At 44.7% G+C, this 27,781-nt stretch overlaps 1 protein-coding gene across 3 annotated transcripts in view; it reads right to left on the bottom strand.

Annotated features, from left to right (window-relative positions):
- Positions 1 to 27,781, bottom strand: part of EGLN2 (egl-9 family hypoxia inducible factor 2) — a 142,444-nt gene that overhangs the window by 13,271 nt on the left and 101,392 nt on the right. For all 3 annotated transcript variants that reach the window (XM_069208110.1, XM_069208112.1, XM_069208111.1), the window contains exon 3: positions 150 to 269. In XM_069208110.1, coding sequence (XP_069064211.1) covers positions 150 to 269 — 120 coding nt within the window. The remainder of the gene's footprint in view (positions 1 to 149; positions 270 to 27,781) is intronic.

The following is a 27,781-nucleotide window of genomic DNA, read 5'->3' as shown; positions in this document are numbered from 1 at the left end:
TCAGAGTGTTGTTCCCTGTTCAGCAATGGTCTATTAAAAGCCCAGCGTATGATCTCTGGGTGTCTGCAAGGGTGCTGGTGCACCCGCGTCGCTGTTTTGTCAGGTCTTAAGGGTGCCAATTTCCTTGTTGGTGCAGTGCTAATACATACCTCAACATCCCAGTTTTGGTTCAGGTAGTATATGCATGTAATGCAACGACCATCACCGTTGGGGTTGTCCACATGGCGGACATAGCCCATTCCATTTCCGGGGTAACACGCCACCATTGCCTAGAGGTAAAAAGAAACAGTTAGCTATAACGTGTATTTCAAATGATTACATTTACTTATGTGCTTTGGTGGCGTAACTGCCTCTTCTCTAACTGACCCTTTGCACACTTTTGAGATCTGGCCTACAGGTAGCTTTAGCTGCTGCACCAGCCACATTGCTTCCAAAAATGTCATAATAAAGATGCATACTTGTATTCATGCATACAGGGACTTTTACTCAGCCCTCTTCATTATTCAGTCTGTTTATCTGGCATTCAAATTTGGTTTCTATCCACCACAGCATGCAACATGAGAACATGGTGAGCTCACTTGAGTCGTTAACTTTCTTCACTGTGAATGAAGGCATTTTGCTTCTGCACAAAAGTACACCCGCCTAAAAAGGCGCCATTTCAGTCCAACGATTGGTGAGCCATTATCTGTTTTAATTTTGTATTTCTCATTTAATGTTTTTGTTAAACATTGTGCATTCCGCCTTTAGAAAGTGGCACTTTTACGTTTTTAATACTTTTAAACAATTAATACTTATTCTGTATGTCTGCAAAAATAACAGGGCCTTTTGGCTTTGATACGCTTGAAGTCATGTCATTATTCATGTTTAGTCAGATCGAACTGCCAAAAACTCCACAGTTACCAACTCACCAAACGCAACTCATCACTTGCAGGTTGCAAACAACCAATCACATACTTAGACGCCATCTCCCCTTTCCCTGTTTATTTACAGCAGCAGAAGCAAGAACAATGAAACCTCCCTGTGGCTGAGGCGAAGAATGCAAGGTAATCCGTAGGCTCGCCATTTGAAACCACTAGGTCACTGCAGTAGCTCGCTGTCTGATCAGCACAGAAATTCTTGCGCTCAGCCATGGCCAACCTCTGATTGTCACTATTTTATTAATAATCCTGGCCCACTGATGTACCTCTGTAAAACCAATGCTGTCCAGAGATTTTCATTTTTGATTTGTGTTTTTGGATCATTAGAGAAGTAATTCAGCTCGGGTACACACTGCTGATCCCGGCAAAAATTTTCTGGGCAACATTTTTTAAAATGGCGGATGTGTTACAGTGATGATGCAATATTTCAGGAACCATAAGACCTATATACTTCATTTTGGAGTCAAAACTTAGGTATTGGGGTCAATTAGTCTTAAAGAAACAGAAAATAACTCCTCAGAGCAGCCCTTCAGCCATTTTCCAAAACGGCAGCTCTATAATGATGTGTTTTTATCCATCAAATTGCTAATTTATTTTAATATTGTTTTGTTTCAGGTTTTCCGTTGATTCAAATTCATAAATATGAGCAAAGCAGGGGGTAGCAGAGGATCTTTACCTCCTGACAGACTGTTGCTCACTACAAAATCTGAGGACTCCTTCAACAAAGAAAAATGTGTCATATGCCAATCTAATCCAAAAGAAAAGCTAACATCAACTGCGGTTGGATAGAAGAGAATTCGAGGTGCTGCAGAAATACAGCAAGACGAAGTTCATGAAAGATTGAACCTGATGAGTGAAGAGGATCAAACATTTCATCATTGTAACAACAAGTGATACAAGTCGTAAACAATGGAAAATGCCTGGTAAAAATTAGTCAAAAAAATGGCGGAAACAAGTGAATCAAAACAAGATTCTGAGTCTTCTGAGAAAGCGAAGACAACCAAACCCAATGTGCATCCACTTAGAAGATCGATGGCTACCCCTCGTCCACCTCCAACAACTGATCATAAAGCAGAGAAGCTAAATTACTTCTTTAATGAAACAGAAACATAAATCAAAAGTGAAAATCTCTGGACAACAATTTTATTTACAGAGGTATATCAAGGGGTCTTGATTATAATGGTCCCTCATTCGTCCTTACACAATGACATGCAGATATCCACCCCAACACTTTATTATAGTTTAAAACTGTCAGAACTCAAAAACAACTCTGCCCCGAACGTTACGGCGTCAGCATAACACATGCAGCTGCACCATACTTTATACAGTGCATTTAATGAGGTTTTAAGACATAACTGCCAGTCCTCCTATAAGTTTAGCAACTCTACTATTCTACTTCAGTTCCTAACTATAGCGCCATGATGTCCCTAAATGAGCTTGAATATCCTTGCCATGGAAACGTGTTCAACCATGATGCAAGGTGGCAGTGGACTAATTCAGCAATGCTCTCATTTACAGTTATATTTAGAAGATTAATATAATAAGATCCGTCATTCACACTATAACCCTGATGGCCTAGGAAAGAGCAGCAACTCTCGAGATACAGATGCAACTCAGCCACTTAATGAGCCAGAGACAACAACACTTTTCTCTTATTAACCAATAGGGGCGTTAAACCCACAGCAGTCGGTTGGAGAGCCAAAAGAAGAAAAAAATAAATACATTTCATTCCGCTTCTAAATATTGCGAAATAATGTTGTACTCGTAGAATGAAATTCTCAGAGAACTACTGAGGTGTGGGGCAAATTCTTGATTCTTTTAATGTGTCAGGCTTGCTATTTGAGAAATATTTCAACCCTTTCTGTTGGTCTTCTTTTCTCGTTGTGTCTTGTTTAAACAAAACAAAGTTATAAGAATTAACCAAGATTTACAGGCTTTACGTTGCCCTTCCGTATTTTGGGCAGCCACGTTGAAAAGTTGTAAATAAAATCTTTAAACATAGATCTAACCAAGATAGCAAACGGAGGCGCTGAACAGGGAAAAGTAGAGTGGATGGCACTCAATCCCTTGATTATTCAGCCATACGTGCTCCAGATGCTATCAATATATTTGGGTGTGATGCTTGCATCCTGACAGGAAAGGAACAGGCACTGAATTTATAATACATATTTATTTAAACAAAACAATCATAGTTGAAACAAAATAAATACTTTAATTCATGGTAATACAAAAAAATTTATTTTTTAAAGTTAGGTTTAAAAAAAAAATGACAACCCGAAAGCACAATAATTAAAGGTTCATTGAATGATAATGGTTAATTAACAATCCTCTTACTTTTGATACACACCGTGCAAACGCACCACACATATCCAGAGACCATTGCAAATGTTCTCCTCGCTCCATATTTAAGACAAATAGGGTAACGCCACAACCTTCCTTCAGGTATTAATTGTGAAAACAACACTAGCATTCGAAAGGTGTATAAGGAATATTCATCTTGCAAGAACACCGTCAATGGACCCTTACAACACCAATTATTGCTTTGCCCCCTTAAAATTAGGGGTTTGATTCTTAAAAAAATGTGATTTCAATTTAAATCTTCAATCATCATCGGATTTTTTTAAAAACAGAGTTTGAAGATAAGTGCACTTTATTAATAAAGTGAATTAGGTTACAGAGGTGCTACATCAAGTTCCAATCTTATCACTTGCTTCACTGAAGTGGAGATTAATTGCAAGGTGGTCAGGTCAATTAAACCTCCACCAGTAAGACCTAGTAATCCATGAAAAACCTGTTACCCTTTATATTATGGTTGGAATAATCTACTCTGAGGTACAAGCGAAAGACGACCTAAGGAAGTATTAAATACACATACCACAACAATCATGACTCTACTCAGTCACTTAGGTCATCATCCTGAGTTCTTTAGAACTTGATCCGATATTCAGTCCCAAAATTAGTTCCTGATTAATTTGGTGTGCGGTTTGGAGGGTGAGAGGAGGAATTAAGAGGTATTCCATGTTTTTTGGCAAATAAAATGCAGGAATCGATCTTTTCATTTCAACCCCCTCACATTTTTCTCCAAATTTCACCCCGAGACGGTGTGCTGGTAGTCTCTGTGCGAAATACCCATAGACCATTAACTCTTGTTATGGTCCCATTCTTATTCCTGTGCCTCTCATAATGGTTCCTAGCTTTTCTAATGTGTGTCTGATCATAGTAGAGGTTTTCAAACTATCATCCCACACTACACATGCACTTCACATCAAGTTTAGTGCAGCACAGACTTTGCCACCATGTGTCCACACCCATTTCTTTTTTAATTCTACCATATGCCAAGCCTTTTGTTTTGCTGATGTTGATACATAACATACTACATTCATTCTAAGTCTCTAAAACTGTGCTCCTTCTGTAATTCAAGAGTAGTTCCACTGAGTATAAACAGTTTGTCTGCATATATACGTAAATCAAGTGAGATATTTCGAAACCCTGGAGGGAATATGCTAACCTCTCTCAATCTGCAAGGTATGAACAAAATAAAATCACCATAAGAAAACATCCATCCTTAGACCACCCACACTGAAATTTTGTTTTGCTTTCACCAAACTTACCCACCAGTATCTATATCTATTTGTTTTCATGTATGAGTGTAATTTAAGATAGCAGAATTTATTTAATCCGCCTCATTGTTAGATTTTCTCACAGAACGCTTAAATCTGCGCTATTAAGTGAGGTCCTACTCCACAAAACAGCCATACATCTGCCCTCGTTTCCCAACTATCCACCTCCGAGTAACCTGTTCTAGGACAAAATACTGATGGAATGTTCAGATATCTGGATGAAAGCCTCTCTGCTCCATATGAATAATAATATACTTATTCTCCCCGTCTGGCATGGCACAGTGAGCAACAAAACAGTGGTTGAGAATGCAGCCCACAGTAACTACCTTTGGTTGAGATTAATTCAAACTTTTTACATATCACTTTTTAGTTTCTTTAGGTGTGAATCTGTAGATACAACGGGTATGCCCGGATCCGTGTTCCACAGGAGTCAAGCTCCGCCACTCTAATAAGGTCCAAAAAGGCTGAATCCGATATAGAGTTGGATGTGTCCCCTTTCAGAGGGGAAATAACAGTTCTGGCAGAACCAACCCTATGGGACCAGGTTTAAGACAAATTTATATATTGTTATTCCTGCATCTAGATTGGCGGAGTGAGGAAAAAAAACAAAGGACTGGAATGTTGGCTGGAGTAATTACTAGGAAATAAAATTCGTTCAAGTATTCATCCTATTACTTTTTTCTTTCACTGAATGTGCTGGGTGTGGCCACGAGTGGGTGTCGTAGCACACTGTGCCACAGAAGTCACGCTGCATCTAGCTAAGAAATCCCATCAAGGCTGAAATCAGGGTTTCTTGTGTTCTGATTCAAGGTTGTATAGACTGGCAATTCAAGCTCAACTCTTCTTAATGGAAGAGTAGCTGCTCCTTCATGGGAGTGGCACAGTAAACAAAAAATGATAGTGTGATGCATAGATCGAATGTAGATCTACATTCGATCTACCTCGGAAAGGAATGCGGGGAGCGCAGGGTTCGGCGGCGGCAGTTGGAGGTGGTCGATGGGTTGGCGTTTGGTTCGCAGACATTGGCTTCTGTAACGAACCGTGAATCCTTTAAATAAAGGATTGTTCTCACCTGCGTGTCGTCCATCAATACAATGGCGACGAGACGTGCACGAGCGATGTTGGTGTAGCTGTTTTCGGCGTTCATATGTTCCTGGATTCCTTGTTGTTGATGATGCTCTGTGGATTCCTGCCAGCGACTATTATGGACGTGCTGAAATTCTTGCCGGGAGTTAATTGGCAGTGTCTACGGCATTTGGATTTCCTGATTTTGGTGAAATTGGATCACCGAATCACTGTGAAATTCCGGGTAGGAGTGTGCCCAAATTCCTTTCAAAAGTCCCTACGTGGCGTCCGGTGGCCAACTTAACAAATTGGGATGACTTTTATTCTTTAACCTGGTTATACGGTGATAGGCACACCTTGTGCCTATACTGAAATATAATCTTCTATTTGGGATCGAATTAACAACGGTGATATGCACACCTTGGTGCCTGTCGGATGTATAACCTGGTTATACGGTGATAGGCACACCTCGTGCCAATACTGAAATATAATCTTCTATTTGGGATCGAATTAACAATGGTGATATGCACACCTTGGTGCCTGTCAGATGTATAACCTGGTTATACGGTGATAGGCACACCTTGGTGCCTGTTGGATGTACACACAATTATAACTTCTACTGGAACAGCATTTTGCAGTTATTTACATGGAAGTGCGTGTTATGGGTTTTTAAGAGACATTTACATTTTTCTTCACAGTGATTAGCACACCTTGTGCTGATTATTAATTATTGATCTAGTCGTTTTTGCTACATATATATATATATACATACAGCATCGTTTAAAAAAAAAAAATTGGATTGCTTAAAATGTCTAGTATTCAACCTCCACCATTTTTTAACTGAACCAGGAGATCCTCCTATGCAGTGGGAATTGTGGTTGGATTTATTTGAGGCGTACTTAGATGTACTGGAAGAAGGTGAATGTTCACCTGACAGATATTTGTCATTGCTTAAACATCGGTTGGGGGCTGTTGGTTTAAAGATAATACATTTTTTTGCCACCTATAGATAATGTGAATGGAGAAGATGTATACAAGTGTGCGTTACACAGTTACAGGAAAGGTATGGCAGGAAAATTAATGTAGTTATGGAAAGATATACGTTTTATTCCAGGGAACAGGAGGTGGATGAATTTATTGACCAGTATATGCAGTATTAATGGGCCTTGCAGTTACTTGTGCTTTTGATCACATGACATATGATCAAGTTTTAAGAGATCAGTTATTAATGAAGACTAAATCTAAAAAAATACAAGAGAAACTATAGGAGAAATATCCCTGAAAACAGCTATTGAGGTGGCAAGAAGCATTAAGGTTATGGAGAGTTGCATACAAATTATGAGGAAAGAAGTCAAGGATAATGGCACTTTATGTACTGTCAGTAGTGACAGGGATTGTAAGGAAAAAAGAAAAGGGTTGTAACACATTCTGTTGGTGGGGGTAACAAATCTGGAATAAACAAAAATAATATAAAATTGTGTTTTAGGTGTGGTGCCAGCTCGCATTCTGCAAATTTTAGTGGATGTCCGGCTGTTGGCAAAACTTGTAGTACGTGCTAGAAAGTGTGACATTTTGCAAGAGTTTGTAAAAGTTTTGGGAGGAAGGGGAGTTGCATTGTGGAGAGTGTGGATGATGATGAATTTGAGGAAGGTATGCAGAATATGGTGTTAAGCATTCAGAGTAGTAGTGTTAAGGGAAGAGACCTTCAGTTTCCTAAGTGCTGCTTAAGTATTGATGGGTTCAGGTGGAAGTTATGGTGGACTCATGTGCATGGTACACTATAATTGGTTAATCGTTGTTTAATCAATTATGGCCTGGAAGAGAATTACAGAGCCCTAAAACCCGTCCTTGTAGCTATTCAGGTCATAAAATTGCGATTGTGGGAAAAATGCAGGCAGAAATTGAATTTGTTTAGAAGAAGTGTTCAGGAGAAATTCTCGTAGCTGAAAGTGGGACGACAATTTTAGGTTTGCCACACACATGTGAATTGGGGTTGAAAGTAGACCCTAGTGGCAGTCCACCAGTGTAAACTGTGAGTATGGATAAAGTGCAGAATGGTTTGTACTCCGACTTAAAGAAGATGTTTCCAACTGTTTTTAGCAGTCAATTAAGGAGTATGAAAAATTTCCAACATACAGTTGTATTAAAGGAGAATGTCGTTCCCATAAGACAAAAGTTGAGGAATGTTCCCTTTAATTATAGAGGGAAATTGAAGGAAATGTTACGTGATTTGTGTGACAATGATATTATTGAACCCATTGAATGGTCAGATTGGGTTTCTCCGATTGAAATTTCAGTGAAGTCTAGGCTGTGTGTGTTGACCTACGGGCACTTTATGATGCACCTTCGGTAGACGCATTTCCATTGCCAAATTTGCAGGAATTGATGTCCTCCATTGGTGATGCTACAGTATTTTCAACTATGGACTTGGCGAGTGCATATCATCAAATACATTTGAATCCTGAGTCTAAACATTGTACAGCGTTTATCACAGACGAAGGAATGTTCCAGTATAAAAGGATGGCTTTTGGACTGGCTAATGCATCTGCAGTTTTCCAAAGGGAGTTATCCAAAATTCTTTCAAATGTAATGGGTGCAAAGGTGTTTCAAGGCGATATATTGGTATATGGAAAAGATAGAATCGAGCATGACAGTAATTTAAAGGCAGTATTGCAGGCACTGAAAGATTATGGACTAACTGCTAAATATCAAAAGTGCAAATTTGGAGAAAGCCGGGTGGAATATTTAGGCCATATTATCTCTAAGGATAGTATTCGGCCTAAGATTAGTCATGTGGAGGCTATTTGTGAAGCTCCAGAACCTAAATGCAAGGAACAATTGATATCATTTTTAGGGTTAGCGGAATTCTATTCTCGTTTTGTGAAAACTTTGTATCCAAAGTGGAGAACCTCCTTGCTTGGCTGAGGGAAAATGCAACATTTTGCTGGGAACAAATACATGCCAAGGAATTTGCAACTATCAAGGAAGAAATTGTGAATGCATCCAGTCTAAGATTGTTTGATGGAACTGCTGAATGTACTATATTAGTGGATGCTTTTGGATATGTATTGGAGCAGTACTATCGCAACAAAAGAAAGGGAACTCATGGGTAGTCGCATATGCATCTCGTACTTTATCTCATGCAGAGAGGAACTATTCTGTGATTAAAAAAGAGTTGTTGGCTACTACTTGGGCTGTACAACGATTAAGAATGTATATATTGGGGGCAATTTTAAATTTGTACGGATCACAAGCCCCTGGTTAACATTTTGAGCTCGGGAGTGGGAATGAACCTTACTCCGAGGTTAGCAAGGCTGGCTTCGAAATTACAAATGTATCACTTTGAGATTTTCCATCTTCCGGGAAAGAGTAATAGTGTGGCAGATGGCTTATCTCATTTACCACTATCTTTTGGAAGTGTTGAAGAGGTTGACGATGGTGAGTGTGATGTTGCGTTCCCTATGATGATGTCAAGGTTCTGCAATACGGGAGTATGGATGGTGGGATATCTGAATGTGTGTGGATGAAGGAAATGCAGAAGGATGAGATTTTGTTGAAAGTAAGGGATTTTATTTTGAAGGGGTGGCCATCGGAACAGAATTTGCAAGGTGAATATAGCGCATACTGGAAGGTCAAAGAGGAATTGTCAGTGTCGAGTGACTTTATATTGAGAGGTGATAAAATTGTGCCTCACTATGGTATGCGTGGCACTATTGTCAGGTTGGGGCATGAAGGTCATAGTGGCATGGCAAGTACTAGGAGGAAGATTAAATAAATCTTTTGGTCGCCAGGTCAGGATGGTATGGTGGGCCATTGGGTAAGAGAATGTAGTAAATGTATGTTGAGTGATAAATCTGTGAAATCATTAGGGGTGCCATTAGAAATGGTTGAACTGTCAGATGGCGTGTGGCATAAAGTTGCGATAGATTTTATGGGGGCGTTTGTTACTTTACCTGCTAAGGAAGCATATGCTATTGTCCTAATTGATTATTTTTCCAAATGGGCGGAAGTTCGTATGGTTGGTAATATAACTACTGATACAGTTATTGAATTTTTAAAAGATGTATTTGTGAGGGAAGGCATTCCTGAAACTATCGTTTCGGATAATGGGGTGCAACTTACCTCTGAAAAGATGCAATCCTTTTTGAAGAGCTGTGGTGTAAAGCATGTGAGGGTATCATTGTATCATCCTGAGGGAAATGGTCAGTTTGAAAGGTTTAACAAAGTAGTCAAAGAAGCTATACAATTAGCCTTGGCATCTAATTTATCCTGGAAGGAGGCCATCCAAAGTATGTTGTTATTTTACAGGACTACACCACATTCGGTTACTGGCAAAACACCTTTTGAGCTATTGAGGGGTCGGAAACCATCTTCTAAATTAATTCCTTGGTGGTTAATGAACAGAAAACAAAGGAGACTGTATGGAGATGATTTTAGTTCTGTGAGAGAACGGGTGCAAGAGTATCAAGGTAAAGTACTGAAGAGAGTTAACAATGGAAAATCAATGCAGAGGTGGGTGGTTGGACAGTATGTACGCATGAAGAATCATGGATTATTAAATAAAGGGGATGCTATATGGTCGCGTCCTATGAAGGTTGTGAAGGTTTTAGATGGTGCTGTTCAACTTGAAGATGGGAGAATATGTAATTTGTGGCATGTGAGTTTGTTTAAAGCGTGTGGTATTTCCGAAGGGAAGGAGTGCAAGGATCCAGATGGAGCTAATGGGTACTTATGGGGAGACGACTCTATAGTGCGATCAGATGAGGTGTGTTCTGGTGGTGTTGATGAGAGTGAGACTAGGTATCGTGAGAATAACAGGATACCTATTCGAAAAAGTCAGAGAGAAAGGAAGTTACCAGTGCATTTCAATGAGTTCGTGATGGGAAGTAAATAAGTAGTTGTTATGGTACTTCAATTTTGAAAAATTGTATGTATATATTGTTATGTTTTGTTTCGTATAGGAAATAAAAATAATATTAAGATAATTTTTTTTGTTTTTGTTTTGATAAGGGGAGAGATGTGTGACGCATAGATCGAATGTAGATCTACATTCAATCTACATCATAAGGGAATGCGGGGAGCGCAGGGTTCATCGGTGGTGGTTAGAGGTGGTCGATGGCTTGGGGTTTGGTTCGCCAACATTGGCGCCTGTAACAAACCGTGAATCCTTTAAATAAAGGATTGTTCTCCCATGCGTGTCGTCCATCATTACAGACAGACTGGAATGTGTCCTAGAGTAAGTGCCAGCATCTGAGATGAATTCAAATATTCCACTTATTTTGGCAACAAGATTTTCACCCACGAGAAACATTCCAACAATTCTCTGGTCACATCCAGAAAGGTTATAGATGTGTTACTGATATCAGCCTACTGATGAATTGGCCATATTATTGACCCTCCTGTAAAAAAAGCGACTTTTAAATTAAAATGTATAGATCTATACAATCTGAACTAAAACTCATGCAATCAACTTAGATCTCTTTTCAAACAGTCACTGAAGAAGTAATCCGAAGCTGATTAAGGCTATTATGGAGAGTTTGTATAAGCAGCTACATTCTGGACCACAATGTTCTCTACTAGAGTTTCACCTATAAATTACCTCTTCCCTAAACTAAGCTTTTAGGAATTCAAGTGAAGCTCCTGTAAATAGAAGAAGCATACTAGTACTTGGGGATAACAATTAAGAGATGTGTCTCTACTGCCGATAACTAAAGAAACAACTATCCATAATTTTCTCCACTCCGCTGCCATACTTGTGTTTGGCAGAAAGAAATGTGATGACATCTCTCCAATCTATTGTGTACTTCACTGGCTCACTGCAAAAACAAAAATTAAATTCAAGCTTGCCTGCATCAGGTTCAAAGTCATTCACTTCCGAAAAACAGCTTACTTGTCATCGTCTTTAAAATCCTCTGGTGGATGTAAGAGCCTGAGTAGCAGAGAAGTTACCTAGCATGAATTAAAGACGTCCAGAGCACATCTGGCAGTTAATCAATCCTTTTCAGGGACAATCCCTTTGCTTGATCGGAAGTATTCATGCAAAGAGTCCCAAAGAAGGCTTTTTACAATTCAAAAATGTCTAAAAATGTACCCGTTTAGATTTTTTCAATCTGTCAGTGCTGCCTCTTATTCCTCTCTTTTTACTTTATACAAATTCTCTATAGCGTGAACATGACCCACGGGGGTATCAGAGAGCTTTACAAATGGTCAGTGAAGCCAACTTAGATCTAGGTAAGCTGCAAAGGGCTGCACTTCCGTAACCCAGCCTGGAAAGCACTATAGCTTGGGGTCATCGGGGGTGTGCGATTATTTTCCTAATGATGTTCATTAGTAAATTAGCACCTTTGGAAACTGTACTGAATTGCTATTCAGGTTCTTGTACAGCATTATCCCCATTGATTTTGTGGAGTTTATAATGTGTGGGAGGCAGTTAAGAGCCATTAGTTGCTTCATTTAATCATTAACGTTGCATGACTGACTGGGAGGGGAGATTAGGAGAAATTCCATCTTGAGGGCATTGAGTTTGAGGTGGTTGCAGGTCATCCAGTTTTGGGCTATTTGTAGAGTTGTGTTGAGAGCCAAAAGTCCCACCCATTAATTCCTACTTTCTCACCTCTTTAACTATACCTATTATTCCTCTGATGCTTTGCCCTTCTTCCTCCTCCTCTGCCACTTAACTCCAAATTGTTTTCATCTGCTGTGCTCTCATGATTTACACTCACTACATGCTCCTTAGTATTCCCCGTTGCTCACAATCCCTCTGTTACTGGATACCAAGATTTTAGTTGTTAAGCGTGTGACCATATTGTCAAACTTTACCGAGTAGAATCTGGAATTCATACCTTTAAAAAAACTTTATAAATGTTTCCTTTATTTGTTTCTGATAGTCTTCAACAAAAGACGACTTTTAGCTGCCTGTTGTTGAAGACCTATCGTGTGCAGTGCCAATATTTAGATCTGGTTGTGAGCCCCCATTGCTTATCATTTGCTGGCTTTCATATCAATCTCATTTTCCTGCTTCATAGTCAATGACTTTCCTTCCTCTTCCCGTCTTTGTCTCTTTGCTGGATCATAGCTTCTTTACACTTTTGATTGGATGATTTGTATAATTCCACAGCTGACGTTCTTTTTCTTTCAGTACTCCATGGTAGTGCATGCTTTCTTTTTCTATCTTGCGTGAGCTGCTTCCCCATGCATCCCTACCCTCGTGCTCCTTAAGTTGCTGCCCCACCTCCTTCTCACTGTGGTTTCTCCTACATCTTTTTAATTTACTTTATTTTATGATGTTTTTGCGTTCCCCTTAACTACTGCGTTGCTCCCTTGCCCCTCCTTTTTTTCCTGTTGCTCCCACATAATTTCCATGCATATGTGCACTTGCATTGTGACATGTGTGCATGTGTAATCATGCTGGTGCCAATTCTGGGCTGTTTTTTAGGGTCGAGCCTGTGCTGCATGCGCTCGCGCATGCGTATTGCTAGCGAGGAGCTCTAGGTATTAGAAAAGGGCTCGGAGCCCCATCGACGTCACATCTTTCATTGGCAAGTTGGCTTGCCTTTTAGAATCCGCTTCCTTTGATTAGTGGAAGGCACGCATATGTCATGCCTTTTCCGGTGGTTAGCCCTCCTCGAGCGCCGCGGCCAAGTACAGAAAATATGTGAGGCTCGCTGTTTCCGTCAGGTTTGTGGACTACTTTTTCTCTATTTTAGCAGCTCAATCTCGCTGGGAAGAAGTCGAGTGCTTCGCATACTATCGACCTTGTTACACAGTTAATTGCACTTTTGCCGGTTACGTTCATAATTGCACTTTTGCCAATAGGTGTGAACTGTAGCAGCGCGATCGTGCTGTTTTTTTATTTTAATGCAAGAAAAATCCGGTTGGGAGTTTACAACTGTAAATAGCTGTAACTCCGACAAATGTGAGACCCTGGTGCATTGCAAAGGCTTGTTTTCTTTCTTTCTTCCTTTTTTATTTTGCTGCTCAGCATTGTCAACAAGCACTAGCAAAGCCTGTCTTAGAATGACTTGCAAAGGCGAGACCTATTGGTTTGGCAAAGCTGGGATTTTTTTTTTTTTTCACAATTTTATTTCTACTCAAAAAGCAAGTAATTTGAGGACTTATTTAAAGTTTTCAGTTTGCCATTCACTCGAGATAGCGACGGTTAACTAGCATACCCCTCTGAAAGACTTCAAGCAAGACACATATCATTGCCACATACTGACTATTCATGGAATAGCATGCCTTACAGTGCCATCTATGTACCAGTCATAGTATGGGATTAGCAGCAGTGACGCCAGCTCAACTATAACAAAATGATGGCAACAGTGACAAAAAAATGGCAATCTGCAGCTGGCCACTGGTGACAGAAGCAACCATTATTCTGTCAAACAATGTTACTGGCAGCACTGACACCTGCTGGCCTAATAACAGAATTGTTAACAGTAGCTCACTGATCTGCTGAGAATCTGTCTAAGCTCTTTCAGGACAGTTTGCGATCTTTCATCCCAACTGGCAATTTAGTTAACTTTCAAAATGTATTTTACATTAAAAAAGCAGATGCACTCTTCAAAAGCTAGCAAAAGCTAGCAAAATTATAATTCACCTCCAATACTAAGTTGACCACTCGTAACCTGTAATGATGTGGATGAGTATATGCAAAAATAACACCTTGCGGACAGTCAAGAATTTGGCAAAGGTGGTAGGTACACCAATGTCTAGACTGCAATAAAAAAAAACAGAAGCATTTGCAATGCAATGGGTCTTGCATTTGCTTGAGTTAGGGCTATTGGTGTTGTAAATTCACATCTGGACTTTTCTCATCACGTAAATTGGTCAACCCTGTCTCATACTTTGGTCTTTTCCTGTCACATAATTCCAGTGGCCCTGCATTTAACTAAAGCAGTTTCATTTACCTTCTTCCTCTATTCTCATCCAAAAATGAAAATGTTGCCATTTAGCAACCTAATTTAATTCTGCCATGCTATTTCCCAGAGAATACCACTTTCACCACGCCATCATCAGAGTTGCTGACTGGCTAACACAATTTCCAAAACAAGACAGCCACGGAGGAGTCACCCAAACATATCATGAGTGTTCAAACAGTCATAGCGTAATAAGGATATTAAGATGGCCTGAATCATGGTCAGAATTGCAATAAGGAGAGATTAATAAAACATACACAATTATCATTTAAACTTAACAAAAACCTTATTTCAGAAATAAAAGTTTAGCATTAGGCTGTAATGATCAGAACAGTCCCTAGAGAAAATCACAATAAAAATAGCATTTGTAAGAAACATGGACATGTTACCATATAGTTAGCCCCTAAAGAGAATGACCACATACAAAAAAAAATTCTGAAAGTATTTCAGTGTAACCATATATTTAGCTCCTAGAGAGCATAGTGCACTATACATTTTCAGGGCTATCAGGCCTACTGCAATGATGTTACAAACAAGACCCTTAAAACACAAACTACTCTCAGCTGTAGAGTTTAAAAAGAGACAATGGGGGAAGGGTTTTTTATTTTGGGGTCCCCAGTAACCTAGTGTGGGGACCCAGATATGATCTAGACAGAACGGGAAGGTTGTGGTGAATGTTTTGAAGGTGGTCCTTTTGTCCTAGGACCACCACAGGCTGAATTATGAGCAAAAATGTTTTGTAAAAGAATGTCCTGCAAGGCATTATGGGAAGACCGAATTAGTATGTTGACTAATGCTCAGAACAGCCCCTAGAGGACACCACAATACTAATATCATTTGTAAGACGCATGGTCATGTAACCATATAATTAGCCCCTAAAGGGCATAACCATATGAAAACAGAATGGCACAAAGTAATATAGTGTAACTGGGGCGGGGGCTGGCCACGAACGGTGATGGCTGTCTGATCTTGGAGCTCTGTGAGGTGGTGGGCCCTGGACGGGGGCAGGAGTGCTCAGGGAGCTGTGAAACCCGACAACTAAGCCTCGAGGGACCTTCCATGCAGTGATCCCCGAATGGGGGCACAAAGAAGAGGCGCCCTCTGCTATGTGCACCTGCCCAGTGCTGGACAAATGCAGGCGAGGCCTAGCCGGCCGCACAAGACAGCCGCCTTGCGTGCCGGCTGGGTAGGGCCATCGGTGGTCTAAGGTCACGCCTCAGGACCGGTGCTAGCAGTCCCGCCACCAGTACCCTAGGAGTGGATTCAGCAGGGGTCTCCCCCCTCTCCCTTCCCCGGAGGCCTTCCCAGTCTCCTCCCCATAAAACATGGGCAAATCCCCACTGCGAGAAACCGCTCCAGCCCACAGCCACGCAGGGAGGGCCCGCTGTGGCAGAGGGGCATGGTTTGGACATGGCGCCCCCGCACCAACACCTCACCAGCACCACTACAAAGGACATTGGCAGACTTGCCGCCACCACCATTTCTGGTTGCCCTCCCACCTCCCTATATAGCACTGCATGGCTCGAGCTGCCATCTTCAACCTGGGGCCGGCAGGAGAGGCGGAATACAGCCCCAGTGAGCCCAAGGAGGAAACAAGAAGGAGAGCAAGGGATATGTCGAGGGGTCAGTAGTCCCCCCACCCCTGAGATCACACATCCAGACAAGACAGGGGCCCTTCCTATGATGCCAACTTACCCACCCTCCAAATTCAGAACTGTATAAAGTGACCTGTCCTACCATGGATTGTCTCGTCCCACCTAGTCATCTGTAACCTCCAGCATCCTCCCTATGCCTACCTTTCTGGGGTCACACATCCATTGCTTGCACCTTGTGGGCTGCTGCACCTACGGACCAGCACGCAAACCCTTGGAGGAACTGCCACCTATCAACTCACTGACCTCAAAGGGAGGCCTGGGCACAAGCTACCGGAGATGGCACAGACCCATGAGCGGAGTACCCCAAACTGTGACCGCTCAATCGGTAATAGTACCTACCAGCCTGCCTGCCCCTACACAATGCCAGCAGCGGGGCTTAGAGGAGTGGTGAGGACCCATCCGGCTGAGTGGACCACACAGGGGTGGTGCCCATTGGAGGGGACTTTTTAGGAACCAGAGACTTTGGTTTACCAGTGGCGACTGCCCATCCCCCTCCTCCACCCTACTCCTACAAAGACACTGGGCGCACAATAGACAGGGTGGCCTGTCGGGCCCGGTCGTGCAATACCATTAGAGCAGCTACCCCAGCTTGTGGCAGAAGACATTGGCTACCACTTGGGTGTCAGCAATAGCCGGGATGGGCTTGGACTGAGGGCCTCCCCTGCATCGATACTGAGCAAGCTCATGTAACTGGACAAGAGGGTCAGCCTCCAGCCCCCACCCTTTACCTTTACCCCTCTCCTTTTTGGTACTAAACCCTGTACACTTGCCAGAGGTGTGGATCTCGGGACTCGAGCCTGCAGTCCTAACACGAGGAGCCTGCCCCAGAGATGCCCAGCGGCAAAACTGCAAGTAAATCCTCTGGTAAGCCAACAAGACAAGTTCTCTTCTCCGAAGCCCTCCAACACCCAAAACACATGACCTCTGCCAAAGGATAGCAACCAGTGGGCCTGTCCCACGCCACAGCCTGTCCAGTGCAGGAAGCAACTATGGAACGCATACTTCAAGAAGTTTCAGCTATGGATCGCAGACTTGAAGGAATAGACTCCGCTATATCCTTGCTGGCAGCAGAGACAAAATCCATATGCTTAGACATTGCAGGTTTCCAGTCCTGAGTGTCGGGGTTGGAGCAATGGGTAGCACCAGTGGAGGACCATCTCAACACCACATCGGACGCGACCAAGAACTTCTATATCTCCAGTGAGCTTATTGATTTGGAGGACAGGAGTCGCAGGGTCAACTTCAGTTTTTTTGTATTTCCAGCACAAATAGAAGGGACAGACATCCAGGCCTTCCTGCGGAATGCCCTCCCCACGCTATAAGGTTTAACCTTTGACCCACCATTGGAGTTCCAGAGGGCGCACCGGCTGGGCCCAAAGTGACCCCCCCCCGATCATTGCCTGTCTCATGCAACACAGGTAGGTCCGCCAACTCCTCCTCACGGCCCGCTCCCACAGACCATTCCAAACAGAGGGATATGAGGTCCGCATCACAGCGAACTTCTCGAAGGGGACAAAAGATCGTCGAAAAGCATTCCCGTCACTCAGACCACGACTACGCCAACTGGATGTGAAATATGGTTAGTCTGACCCAGCGTGGATGTGGATCACCAAAAACGGCAGGTCCAAGGACTTCAATGAACCAGAGGACTTACAGCTTTTCCTGAACAACTTATCAGCCCAGGTAATAGATATGACTCCTATGGACCGGCTTCCAGGACAGACCACTGACATTCAGAGCGCACCGCCTCCTCAAGCCATATTGAAGGGGCGAAACCGTCACAATAATGATTCTCACTTCAGAGGCAGGGCCCCAGAGAGGCTAGCATGGACCCATGGTGACAGAGATCAAGTACTGCAGGCGGTGGCACACGACACTCAGGTGTCAGAAAGGGACGAATCTCGCTCCCCTTTGAAATCTCTCCATGTCCCCACCGGAAGCCACAGCAATGACATGGGCCACACAAGACCCGAGAGACTTGATGAAGATGTGGAGACTTCGCCCCTGTATCTACGCTCGGATGAGTATCTTGCTGCATGTTGTTAAATGAGATACCCTAGTTGGGGTGCAATCAGATTATGGATAAGGCTCATTAGCAAGCCACAATACGTTCTGCTCTGTTATGTGGTCTATAGCACTGTTCCTCTCTGACTTCTCTGTCCCCCCTTCTTCCCTCCTCCTTACTTACTTACTGCCCGCTGGCGTACCAGGTTTCTGCTAGAGCAACAGCAGGAATATGTGACCTGTACAATGTGATGAGTAACATGTAAGATGCAGAATAAACTTTTTGAGCTAAAACAAACGATGTCATGTATTGGGCCTAAGTCTGCAATGTCTCATTATGAATATTTCTATGTTGTATCTTATGCCATTTTTCCTGTTTAAACTGATGCCGGAACTCGGCTGTTCAAGCTCCCTGGATTGTCTGCTGTTATTGTTAATATACAGTATGGCACCATAGGTGACACTATTCACTAAAAGCGGCTCTTACCCATGTGGAGGTTTTCGTGCTCTCCCCCTGCCCCTCCCCAGGCAGAAGACGACAATAGAGATGCACCCCTCTTGGCACACCCCTCTCTTATCTTTTCTTATTTGGGACTCTTATCTGGGACCCTGGGGCACCACGTTTAGTCCCGAATGAGGATCACAGCTACTCTTCATGGAGCGGCTCACCGTTTCGCGTCCTGCCCCCGGATGGGGCCCTCCCGGCCAAGTGCGTAGGTTACACAAGTTTAGACCCGCAGTCCACAGATCTGGACCCTTGGGGCTCTGCCCCTACCCGTAGCTGGAAGACCCACCTCCCCCTCCAGTTACTACTTAGTTCTCTCCCTCCCTTCCGCCCTCTTTTCCCTTACCTCTCTTCCCTCCTTGCACCCCCTCCCCCTCCTCTCTCAGTCTTCCTTTTTTTCCCATCCCACCAGCCTCCTTCCGTTCTCCCTACCCTCGTCCACTTTCCCTTAGCCACCACAGGCGGGCATCAGGCACCCTACACCCCCCTTCCTCCTCCACCATCCCAAGCCACCTCTTCCCCTCCTAACGCCTCTTCACCTTGGCCCCCTTATCTCCTACCATCCCACTGGTCCCCCACATCCAGTGCTGTCATGGCTGGTCCAGCCCCAATCCCCACCCGTCCATTCCAGATCCTATCCTGGAATGTCAATAGTCTGACCCACTTTGTGACAAGAAAGAAGATACGCTCTTACCTTCAGTCTAAGTGGGCTGATGTAGCTCTCCTCCAAGACACGCATCTTGATGATGTTGAATCTAGTAAACTGCGACATGATTGGGTAGGGAGAACTGGAGGGCGACACTGCATATCTCATCCAACAGTACACTGCCAACCAATCTATTCTTGCTTACCAGCGCCTGTAGTGGGCTCAAATGGCCCTCAATCAACTTTACATGTCCCAGGCCGAATATGTGCTGCAACGCCTGCAAGGACGACACTAAGAGCAGTGGGGAAAGGCTGGTCAGCATTAAGTAGCTCAAATTCGCCAGAGAGCGGCAGCCCAGGCCATCCCTGCCATTACGTCCCCCAGTGATGAAATACTCACCCCCCCGCAGGAAATTGTCAACAAGTTTGCAGCTTTTTATCAGGGTCTGTACACCCCGAAAACGGTGGCCAGTCCTACCCAAGTGCAGGCCTTCTTGGAAAGCACTCGCCTCCCCTGTCTACTGGCTGAGGGTCAATCCGTGCTGGACGGAGAGATCAGTAAGATTGAAATAGCATAAGCTATCTCCAACCTCCCTTATCATAAACCACTGGGGGAGGATAGTTTTCCTGCGGAATTTTATAAATGGGCCAGGGAAGAGGTGATTGATTCCATTTTCGAGGCGCTCAAGGAGGCGTGCCGCAAGGGCTCGCTGGATGCAATGTTTGAGGTCATACCTAAACCCGGGTGAGCCCCCTTCATTGTGGCAGCTATTGACCCATCTCCCTCCTGAATGGAGATATCAAAATCCTGGCCAGCGTCTTAGCAGCTCATTTGCTCAAAGTTATCCCGTCCTTAATCCATCACATACAAGTGGGATTTGTACCGGGACGCAACTCTATGAGCCACCTACGCACTCTTTCCCATTCCCTGTGGGAAGCCAGAAATCTCCGGATGAAGCCCTGCCCTTATCCCTTGATGCTGCAATTCAATTTGATCACATTGAATAGGACTACTTATTTGTGACCCTGCAAAAATTTGGACTGGGTGACCAATTCATTGCCAAAGATCATCTGCTATACGATTGTCCCATGGCGCAAGTCAACTCCGGGGGCTTCCTATCTGAACCCTTTCCAATCTGTAGAGGGACGAGACAAGGCTGCCACCTCTCACGACTTCTATTCCTACTGGCTATGGAGCCGCTCATGGCTACTATTCACCAATCCCCACTGCTTACAGGGATACCCCTATGGGGGAGGGGGGGTGGAGTCTCCAACCTCTATTTATATGCAGTTGACATCTTACTCACCCTAGCAGACTTAGGCTGTTCCCTACCGGCCTTACTGGAGATCATTGACAGGTTTGCGACCCTATCCGGGTGAACTGGGACAAGAGCGAAGGGCTGCCCCTCTAGCTTATCACAATGAGGGCAGCGATGCGTGGATTTCTGTTCGACACCAACCCCCCTCAAATACCTAGGGATACTCGTTAACCGAGGATTAGAACATATGGTGGCAGATAACCTGGACCCTCTCATTGCCCGCATGAAAATGGAGTTTGAAAAACATTCTCATTTGGACCCCTCCATGTGGGGCAGGGTACAGGCGGTAAGGATGGTCACGTTACCGCACTTTACATATGTGTTAGGAATGTTACCCCTTCAAGCGCCCCTCCCGACCTTGCGACAGATAGATGCAGTGATCACAGCCTTCGTGTGGGGATCCACTCGCCTCTGTTTAGCGTCAGCAAAACTTATGGCACGCCGCTCTTACGCAGACATGGGGCTTCCTTCGGTGGAACATTACGCCCTTGCTCTCCACCTGTCCCATTTAGCATACATGCTCCCCAGAGTACCGGATCCACCACAATGGATGAATACGGAAAGACTGCTACTCTCCCACTGAGGTGGCCTTAGTGGCCTTACAACACCAGCTCTTCGCAAACCTGCCCCGCCAACCTGATACTGAGGCGATGCATGCAACCTGGTGTAGGACACGCCGCCTTCTTGGAATACATCCTTCTTTACATTCTCGGGCTCCTCTGTGGGGAAACGACAGTCTACGAGTTGGGGGAGATACCCTCAGCTGGGCGCAATGGAGGGCAGCTGGCATTGACAGTCTGGACCAGATTATTGAGGATGGCGTACTTAAACCGTTTGGGAGCCTACGAGAGAAATACGGTCTCCATCCTTGCCAGGAGTGGTGTTATCTGCAGCTTAAGCATCGTCTTCAACACAATATGAGAGCCACCTTTTGGGTCGTTCAGGCCTCACCTGTGGTGGCTTATCTTAAGACATGGGGCCACTGCAAGGGTGTGATGGCAGGTCTTTATGAGGTTCTTACACAGAATCTATATTCCCAGACCCTCCTTGAAACACTACGCTCTAACTGTCTAGGGCATTTATGATATCTGACCAGTCTTCCATGGCATATTCCGTCTAAAGGCGCGTCTGCCAGATTTACCCGGGAAGCCCAACTGAAGTTCTGTCTTTTTAAAATAATCTATGACTAGTACTGTGCCCCTGTGAAATTAGACAGAGTGGGCCTTTTACCACATGCGGACTGCTGGCGATGTACGGAGACTCAGTGCGATTTGGCCCATGTTCTCTGTGACTGCCCATCGTCAAACCATTGTGGGAAGTGGTGGGCTCCACCCTCAGTGCCTCTCTGCCACTTCGGACGCCTTTCTCCTCCGCTCTCATACTCCTGCATCTCCCCGTTCAGTCACGACCACAACGAAGAATGCTTCACATGGCCCTAGCCACAGCCAAGATTTGCATCCTCCATCACTGGAGGTCAATTGTCCCTCCCGCTCCGGAAAAGTGGATAACGGCAATGATCTGGATAGTCGCTCATGAAAGGGTCATCTATCATTTGCAGGACCAAGCTGCTCTCTTTGAGCAGACTTGGGCACCCTTTCTTGCAGGAGAATCTTAGACCGCTCACCACCCATCTACCCCACCACCTGTCACTGCCACCAACACGGCGACCTTAGCTTCCCACCCCACTGCCCCCCTGCACTGTCCCCCTCCCCCCCTCTGTCCCAGCTCCCCTCCTCCTCATACCCTCCTTCCCACGAGCCTCTCCCCCAGACCATGATGGGCGTTGGGTGCCCCTAGGTCCTTGGCCTCCGCAATTACTTCTTCACATCCCCTTACCTCTATTCTTCACTCTTCATTGCATGTCTCTTCTCTTCTTTTTCTCCTACTTAAATCTCTGCTTTCACATTTTCATCTTCCTTTGCATAGCTGACCTCTTCCCCATCCCTTTCCCTCCTAAAACTACCCTATAATAGCCTACTCTACTTTACTCTGCCTCAGCTCCCCCAGCCTCCCCATATATAGTGTGCTAATATGCTTCTCTTCACTCAACACTACCTGGTCCCCAGCATTCTAGTCCTCTCTAGCCTGATCACCTCGAGCACACACCCTCATCTATCGCCCTCTCCTCTCTCAACTCTGCTACCCCTATCCTATAACCTCCTCTCTTGCGCCTCCATTCCCTGAACCCCTCCTCCTCTTTTGGTGTGGGCCACACGTCCTTCACACTAGGGGCAATGACCCGATGGCACAACCCATCAACTACCATCTGCTCTCTTCGTTCCTCTCTGCCTTGACTGCGCTATGACGTACCCACCCCCGGCCCCTTCCCCCTTGGATCCCAGCATCTGAACTGACAGGTAGACTGCTTACTCCAATCGCTGAACACCTTCTCCAAGAAGTACTGCACGGCTGTACTGGAGGGGAGCACTCCCCAGAACTCTCCGGTACAATGGAACCGTTGACGTCGCTCATCAGACGCGTTGCACAGCCCTACTAACTCAATGCTTCTACGCCCCCTTCAAGTGCTCCCATGCCTCAACCCCTCCCCCTTCTTACTTCCCTATTTCCTGCCTTTTTCCGTTAGGATAACAGACACTGCCTTCCTCGGTAACTTACAAACTGTATAGTGGTGCAACGCACTCTGTTTTATTTCTGTACTATTCCATTTCTCTCAATAAAAAAATTGCAACACAAATATAGTGTAGCCATATATTTAGCCCCTAGAGAGCTTAGTGCCTTACACATTTTCTGGCCTACTGCAGTACTAAGACCCTTAGAACACAAACTACTCCAAGCTGTAAAACAAAGGGTCCAGCCATAAGACAGCTAAATGGTAGAAGGGGTTATTATTTTGGGTCCCCACTAACTTAGAGTGGGGACCCAGAGATGACAAACAGAAAGTGTGTCGTGCTGAATGTTTTGGTGGTGGTCCCATTGTCCTAGGACCACAACAGGCTGAGTTATGGGGAAAAATGTTTTCAAAAAGAAAGCCTGCAAAGCATTATAGGGTGACTTTTCCTGAGTGCAGTGAATATTGTAGTATTAGCTCTCCCGCTGTGCCAAGAGAGCCATGTTGCACGTCTGTGTTTTTTAATAAAGCATTTATCAATTATAAGTGTTTCTGGGAAAAGCTATGAAGCACAAAGGGGAGAGCCAAAAGAAATGACTCTGATTAGGTAACAGTGTGAACAATGTGACCAGCACTCAAATACCGTCAATGGAGTTTGCGCTGTTGCCGCTGATTGCACTGTGAGGGCCATGGCTGCCATGGAGCACGAAGGGGAGAGACAAAAGAAAAAAATAGTTCACCCACGCTGAAGTATGTCGGCAGTTGTGCAATTATTCATGTAACTGGGTCAGTCTACAAGGTGGTAACAAAACCGCCCCAAGGCGGGACAATCGTAAAGCATTTACCAATGTCTTCAAGGGATTTTTTAAAGGCAAGCCCACGAATGAGTGAAACTGATGGGCGTGAGGTGGACATGGTTAAAAGTCCACAATACTTAAAACAGATCAAAGCGGTTGCACACTCGACCTAAGAAGAATTCACTGTTTGAGGAGGAAGGCAGGGCCTCCAAGGCTTTCTAGGGCTAGTGCCCATGTCCGGAGATCCTTTAACCGCTCTACTGGACCGTGTGATGTCAGCTCCTCTCTGTGTGAAAGGAGCTAATAGCGTGTGACACAAGGTGGCACTTGGCGAGTTGGCAGTTATAGAAGCATTTGAGTATTGCGCTTGGATTTATTGTTCTGGCCAGGTACACCATGAATTTACAAGTTTTAGGACCGGAATGTGGACTAACATACAGGGTCGGAAATTACTGGGTCCTTTCCTGCATGTTTTGTCCTGACTCTGGACAAGTTTCTGCAAGAAAAACTTGTCCTTCTTTCAACAAGAGGAATTTCTGTGTGGGAACACAAGCAGAGTTACTGTGTGTGTGTCTGCACCCTGTCTCCCAGGAATTGACAGAGGATGTATCCCCAACTGAGGTACCTCCCATAATCGGCACCACAGAGTCCAGTCACAGCACAGAACTGTCAAAACTACTGGCCAGCTATGGAACTGGGAGCATTTTAGCAGCACTGTCAAGCATACTATGGCCTCAGAGGTCACCAACAATGCCTTCATCTGGTGTTGCAGTTACGTTTATCTTTGGCAAGGGAGAGAGCACAAGAAACATATGTTTGTGCACTCACTGCTGTAAAAGAGACCAGTCAGTACTTCTGCACTTTAAAAGGGATGAGGCTGTACAATCTCAAGCTAAGTGCAGTAGATGAAATCAGAAAAATCGTGGGCAGGGAATTTGATGACTTTTAGAACGTATGCCTTCTTTGAAATGTGCTATATGGAAGCGGAGTGTGTGTGTTGGGAGGGTGGCTTTAACCTATCCCTTCAGGGTAGGAGCCCCCGACATCTAGCCCTGAAGCAGGGCCGGCTTTTGGGCAGTGTGAGTGGTGCGGCCGCACCAGGCGCTGACTTCAGGGGGGCGCTGTGTTTAGCAATAACTTCCGAAACTTGTGATTTGAAAGCACCAGCTGAAAAGTTCCTTGTGCGTCCAGCCTTCAGTAAACAACAAAAATGTCAAAATACCTCTTGTGATTAATGTTCATGCTAGGGAGAGAGATGGGAGTTTTGACTAGCGGCAGCTTTGCCTTGTCATAAAGGAGCATAGAGGGTTAATATGCATGCTGCAAAAAAACAGAACTATGGGGCATATTTAGTAAAAATGTACTTGCACACCTTAGCGCCCCACCTAATGCCACCATGTGTGCGTCATGTTTAAAATACGCACACTGTGGCGGTAGTTAGGGGACTAGCATCAGAATTGTTTACGCTAGTCCGGCGCTTTGCAGGATTAGCGTAAAAAATGTTGACGCTAATCCTGCAAAGCACCCAGATGCCCACTGTAATCAATGGAAGCCTCCTTTTAACGCCTGCTCTGAGCAGGCGTTAAAAGTGCTGGTAAAAAAATGACACAAAGAAATCTGACAGATTTCTTTGCGTCATTTTTTTACCCCCCCCCCCCAACAGGGGTATGCTCCCTTTGTATACATTATGCCTGGCGCAGGCATAATGTAGCACAAAGGGTTACAAAGTGGCGCAATGCAGGCACTGCGCCACTTTGTAAATATGGTGCAGTGTTTTTGGCCTTCTAACGCCACATTAGCATGAAAAAAGACACTAATTTGGTGTTAAAATGGCACTAGGGGCTCTTAAATATGCCCCTATGGGGCATATTTGAAAAACCTAGTGCTGCACACAGTGCTGCACCACTCTTCTTGTGCCCCTTAAGGCCCACCTAACACCACCATGTGTCGACGCTATATTTAAAATACGACACACCATGGCGGTAGTTAGTGGACTAGCGCCAGAATTTTTGACACTAGTCAGGCACTTTGCAGGATTAGCGTAAAAAACGTTGATGCTAATCCGGCAAAGCACCCAGAGGCCCAATGTAACCAATGGAAGCCTCCTTTTAACGCCTGCTCAGAGCAGGCATTAAAAGTGCCGGAAAAAAATTACGCAAAGAAATCTGTCAAATTTATTTGCGCCATTTTTTTTGCCCACCCCTAACGGGGGAATGCCAACTTTGCATACATTATGCCTGGCGCAGGCATAATGTAGAGCAAAGGGTTACAAAGTGGCGCAATGCATGAGTTTTTGGCCTTCTAACGCCACATTAGCGTCAAAAAAATGATGCTAATGTGGTGTTAGAATGGCACGAGGGGCTTTTAAATGTGCCCCTATATTTTATGTGGATAGCTGAGTGGATTAGTAATGCCAGCCTTTACAAGTGCTTTAAAACAGATGAATGCATGTGAAAGGGGAGCGATGGAGAGATGAGGGGCACATTTGCCAGGTGGTAGTGATTGAAACCCAGGAGGAGGTCATGGGGTGGAGGCGCCAAAATAAACTGTCGAACAGGGCACCATCAGTCCTAAAGCCGGCCGTGCCCTAAAGTCACCTTCTTACCACAGGCAGAAGGAGAGTAGAAATAAAAGCCTGACCTGGGTGCCATATGGAAACAATCCTCTCATCATTACGGCGTGGTAACTTCCAGGTGCACCAGGTAAAGTCGAATATAGCTGGACTCCTTCCGGTCTACCCTTCACAGAGTCGCTGACAGACAACAGCATTTACGATAGTGAGCAGTCTAAGGACCAGACAGACGGGGGCAGTTTCTTCTGAGTAACAGTAATGATGTGTAACTGGGTTTTGGAGACCGCGTGTGATGGCGGCGTAGGACGGGCGCACGCGAAAGCATCTAAGTTACAAGAGAGCCCTGTGTCATATTCCTTCGTCGGCTCACAACACCCTCTCTCGGGAATGGCAAAGCAGAAGCATGAACGTTTGCCTAGTCTGTCACAGTCGGCTTGCAGCTTAGGCAACATTCGATGATAAGAATTACCACAGGCTAGTAACCCTTTGTTTGCCTTCTCTGCACTGCAGTCCTAATACTTCGTCCATCCCATTCCTCTCCCTGACATGTGACACCATGAAAGGCGCAACTTTAGTGTGAAAGAGGCCACTTCGATGAAGCAGGTGCGCTATATTACAAGAAAACCCTGACACTTGCCTTACAGTCGAACTATTCTTACCTCACCAATACTGCCTCCTCCCAACCCTACACCCTGCCCTCCCATAGCCAATAAGGTTCACTTTGAACTACTCTATGCCATATGCACCCAATACCAACACCCATTTAAGAAACCTCATCTTGATTTCATATTCATCACATTCCTTTCCCCCCCCCCCCCCCCCCCGGCACCCACACTGCCATTCTACCTCTTGAGCTGATTCGCCCGACCACTAACAAGACCAACCACAACTGCATCCTGCCTCTGAAAGGTCCGGGTCACTGCTTACCCTTTCCCAAAGAGGGCTTACTCCCTTTCAGCCTAACCCTAGATGTCACCTGACCTCGCCACCTCATGACCCTCCATTAATCCCACCCCCACTTACCCTGGCACCCACCACTCTCTGGAAAAGCCTGGGGGGAGACCTCCCAACATCGTGATCCCCAATCACCCATTTGGACCAACAAAGTGGTCGTCTTGCACTAACATACACCGTACCTGTCCCTCTTTCCGATGTACAGCTGGAGCTAGGAGGAGGTTTTTCAAAATGTAATCAG

Source organism: Pleurodeles waltl, chromosome 9 (assembly GCF_031143425.1).
Source record: "Pleurodeles waltl isolate 20211129_DDA chromosome 9, aPleWal1.hap1.20221129, whole genome shotgun sequence".
NCBI classification, from domain to species: domain Eukaryota; kingdom Metazoa; phylum Chordata; class Amphibia; order Caudata; family Salamandridae; genus Pleurodeles; species Pleurodeles waltl.
This window is presented reverse-complemented; position numbering and strand designations above follow the sequence as displayed.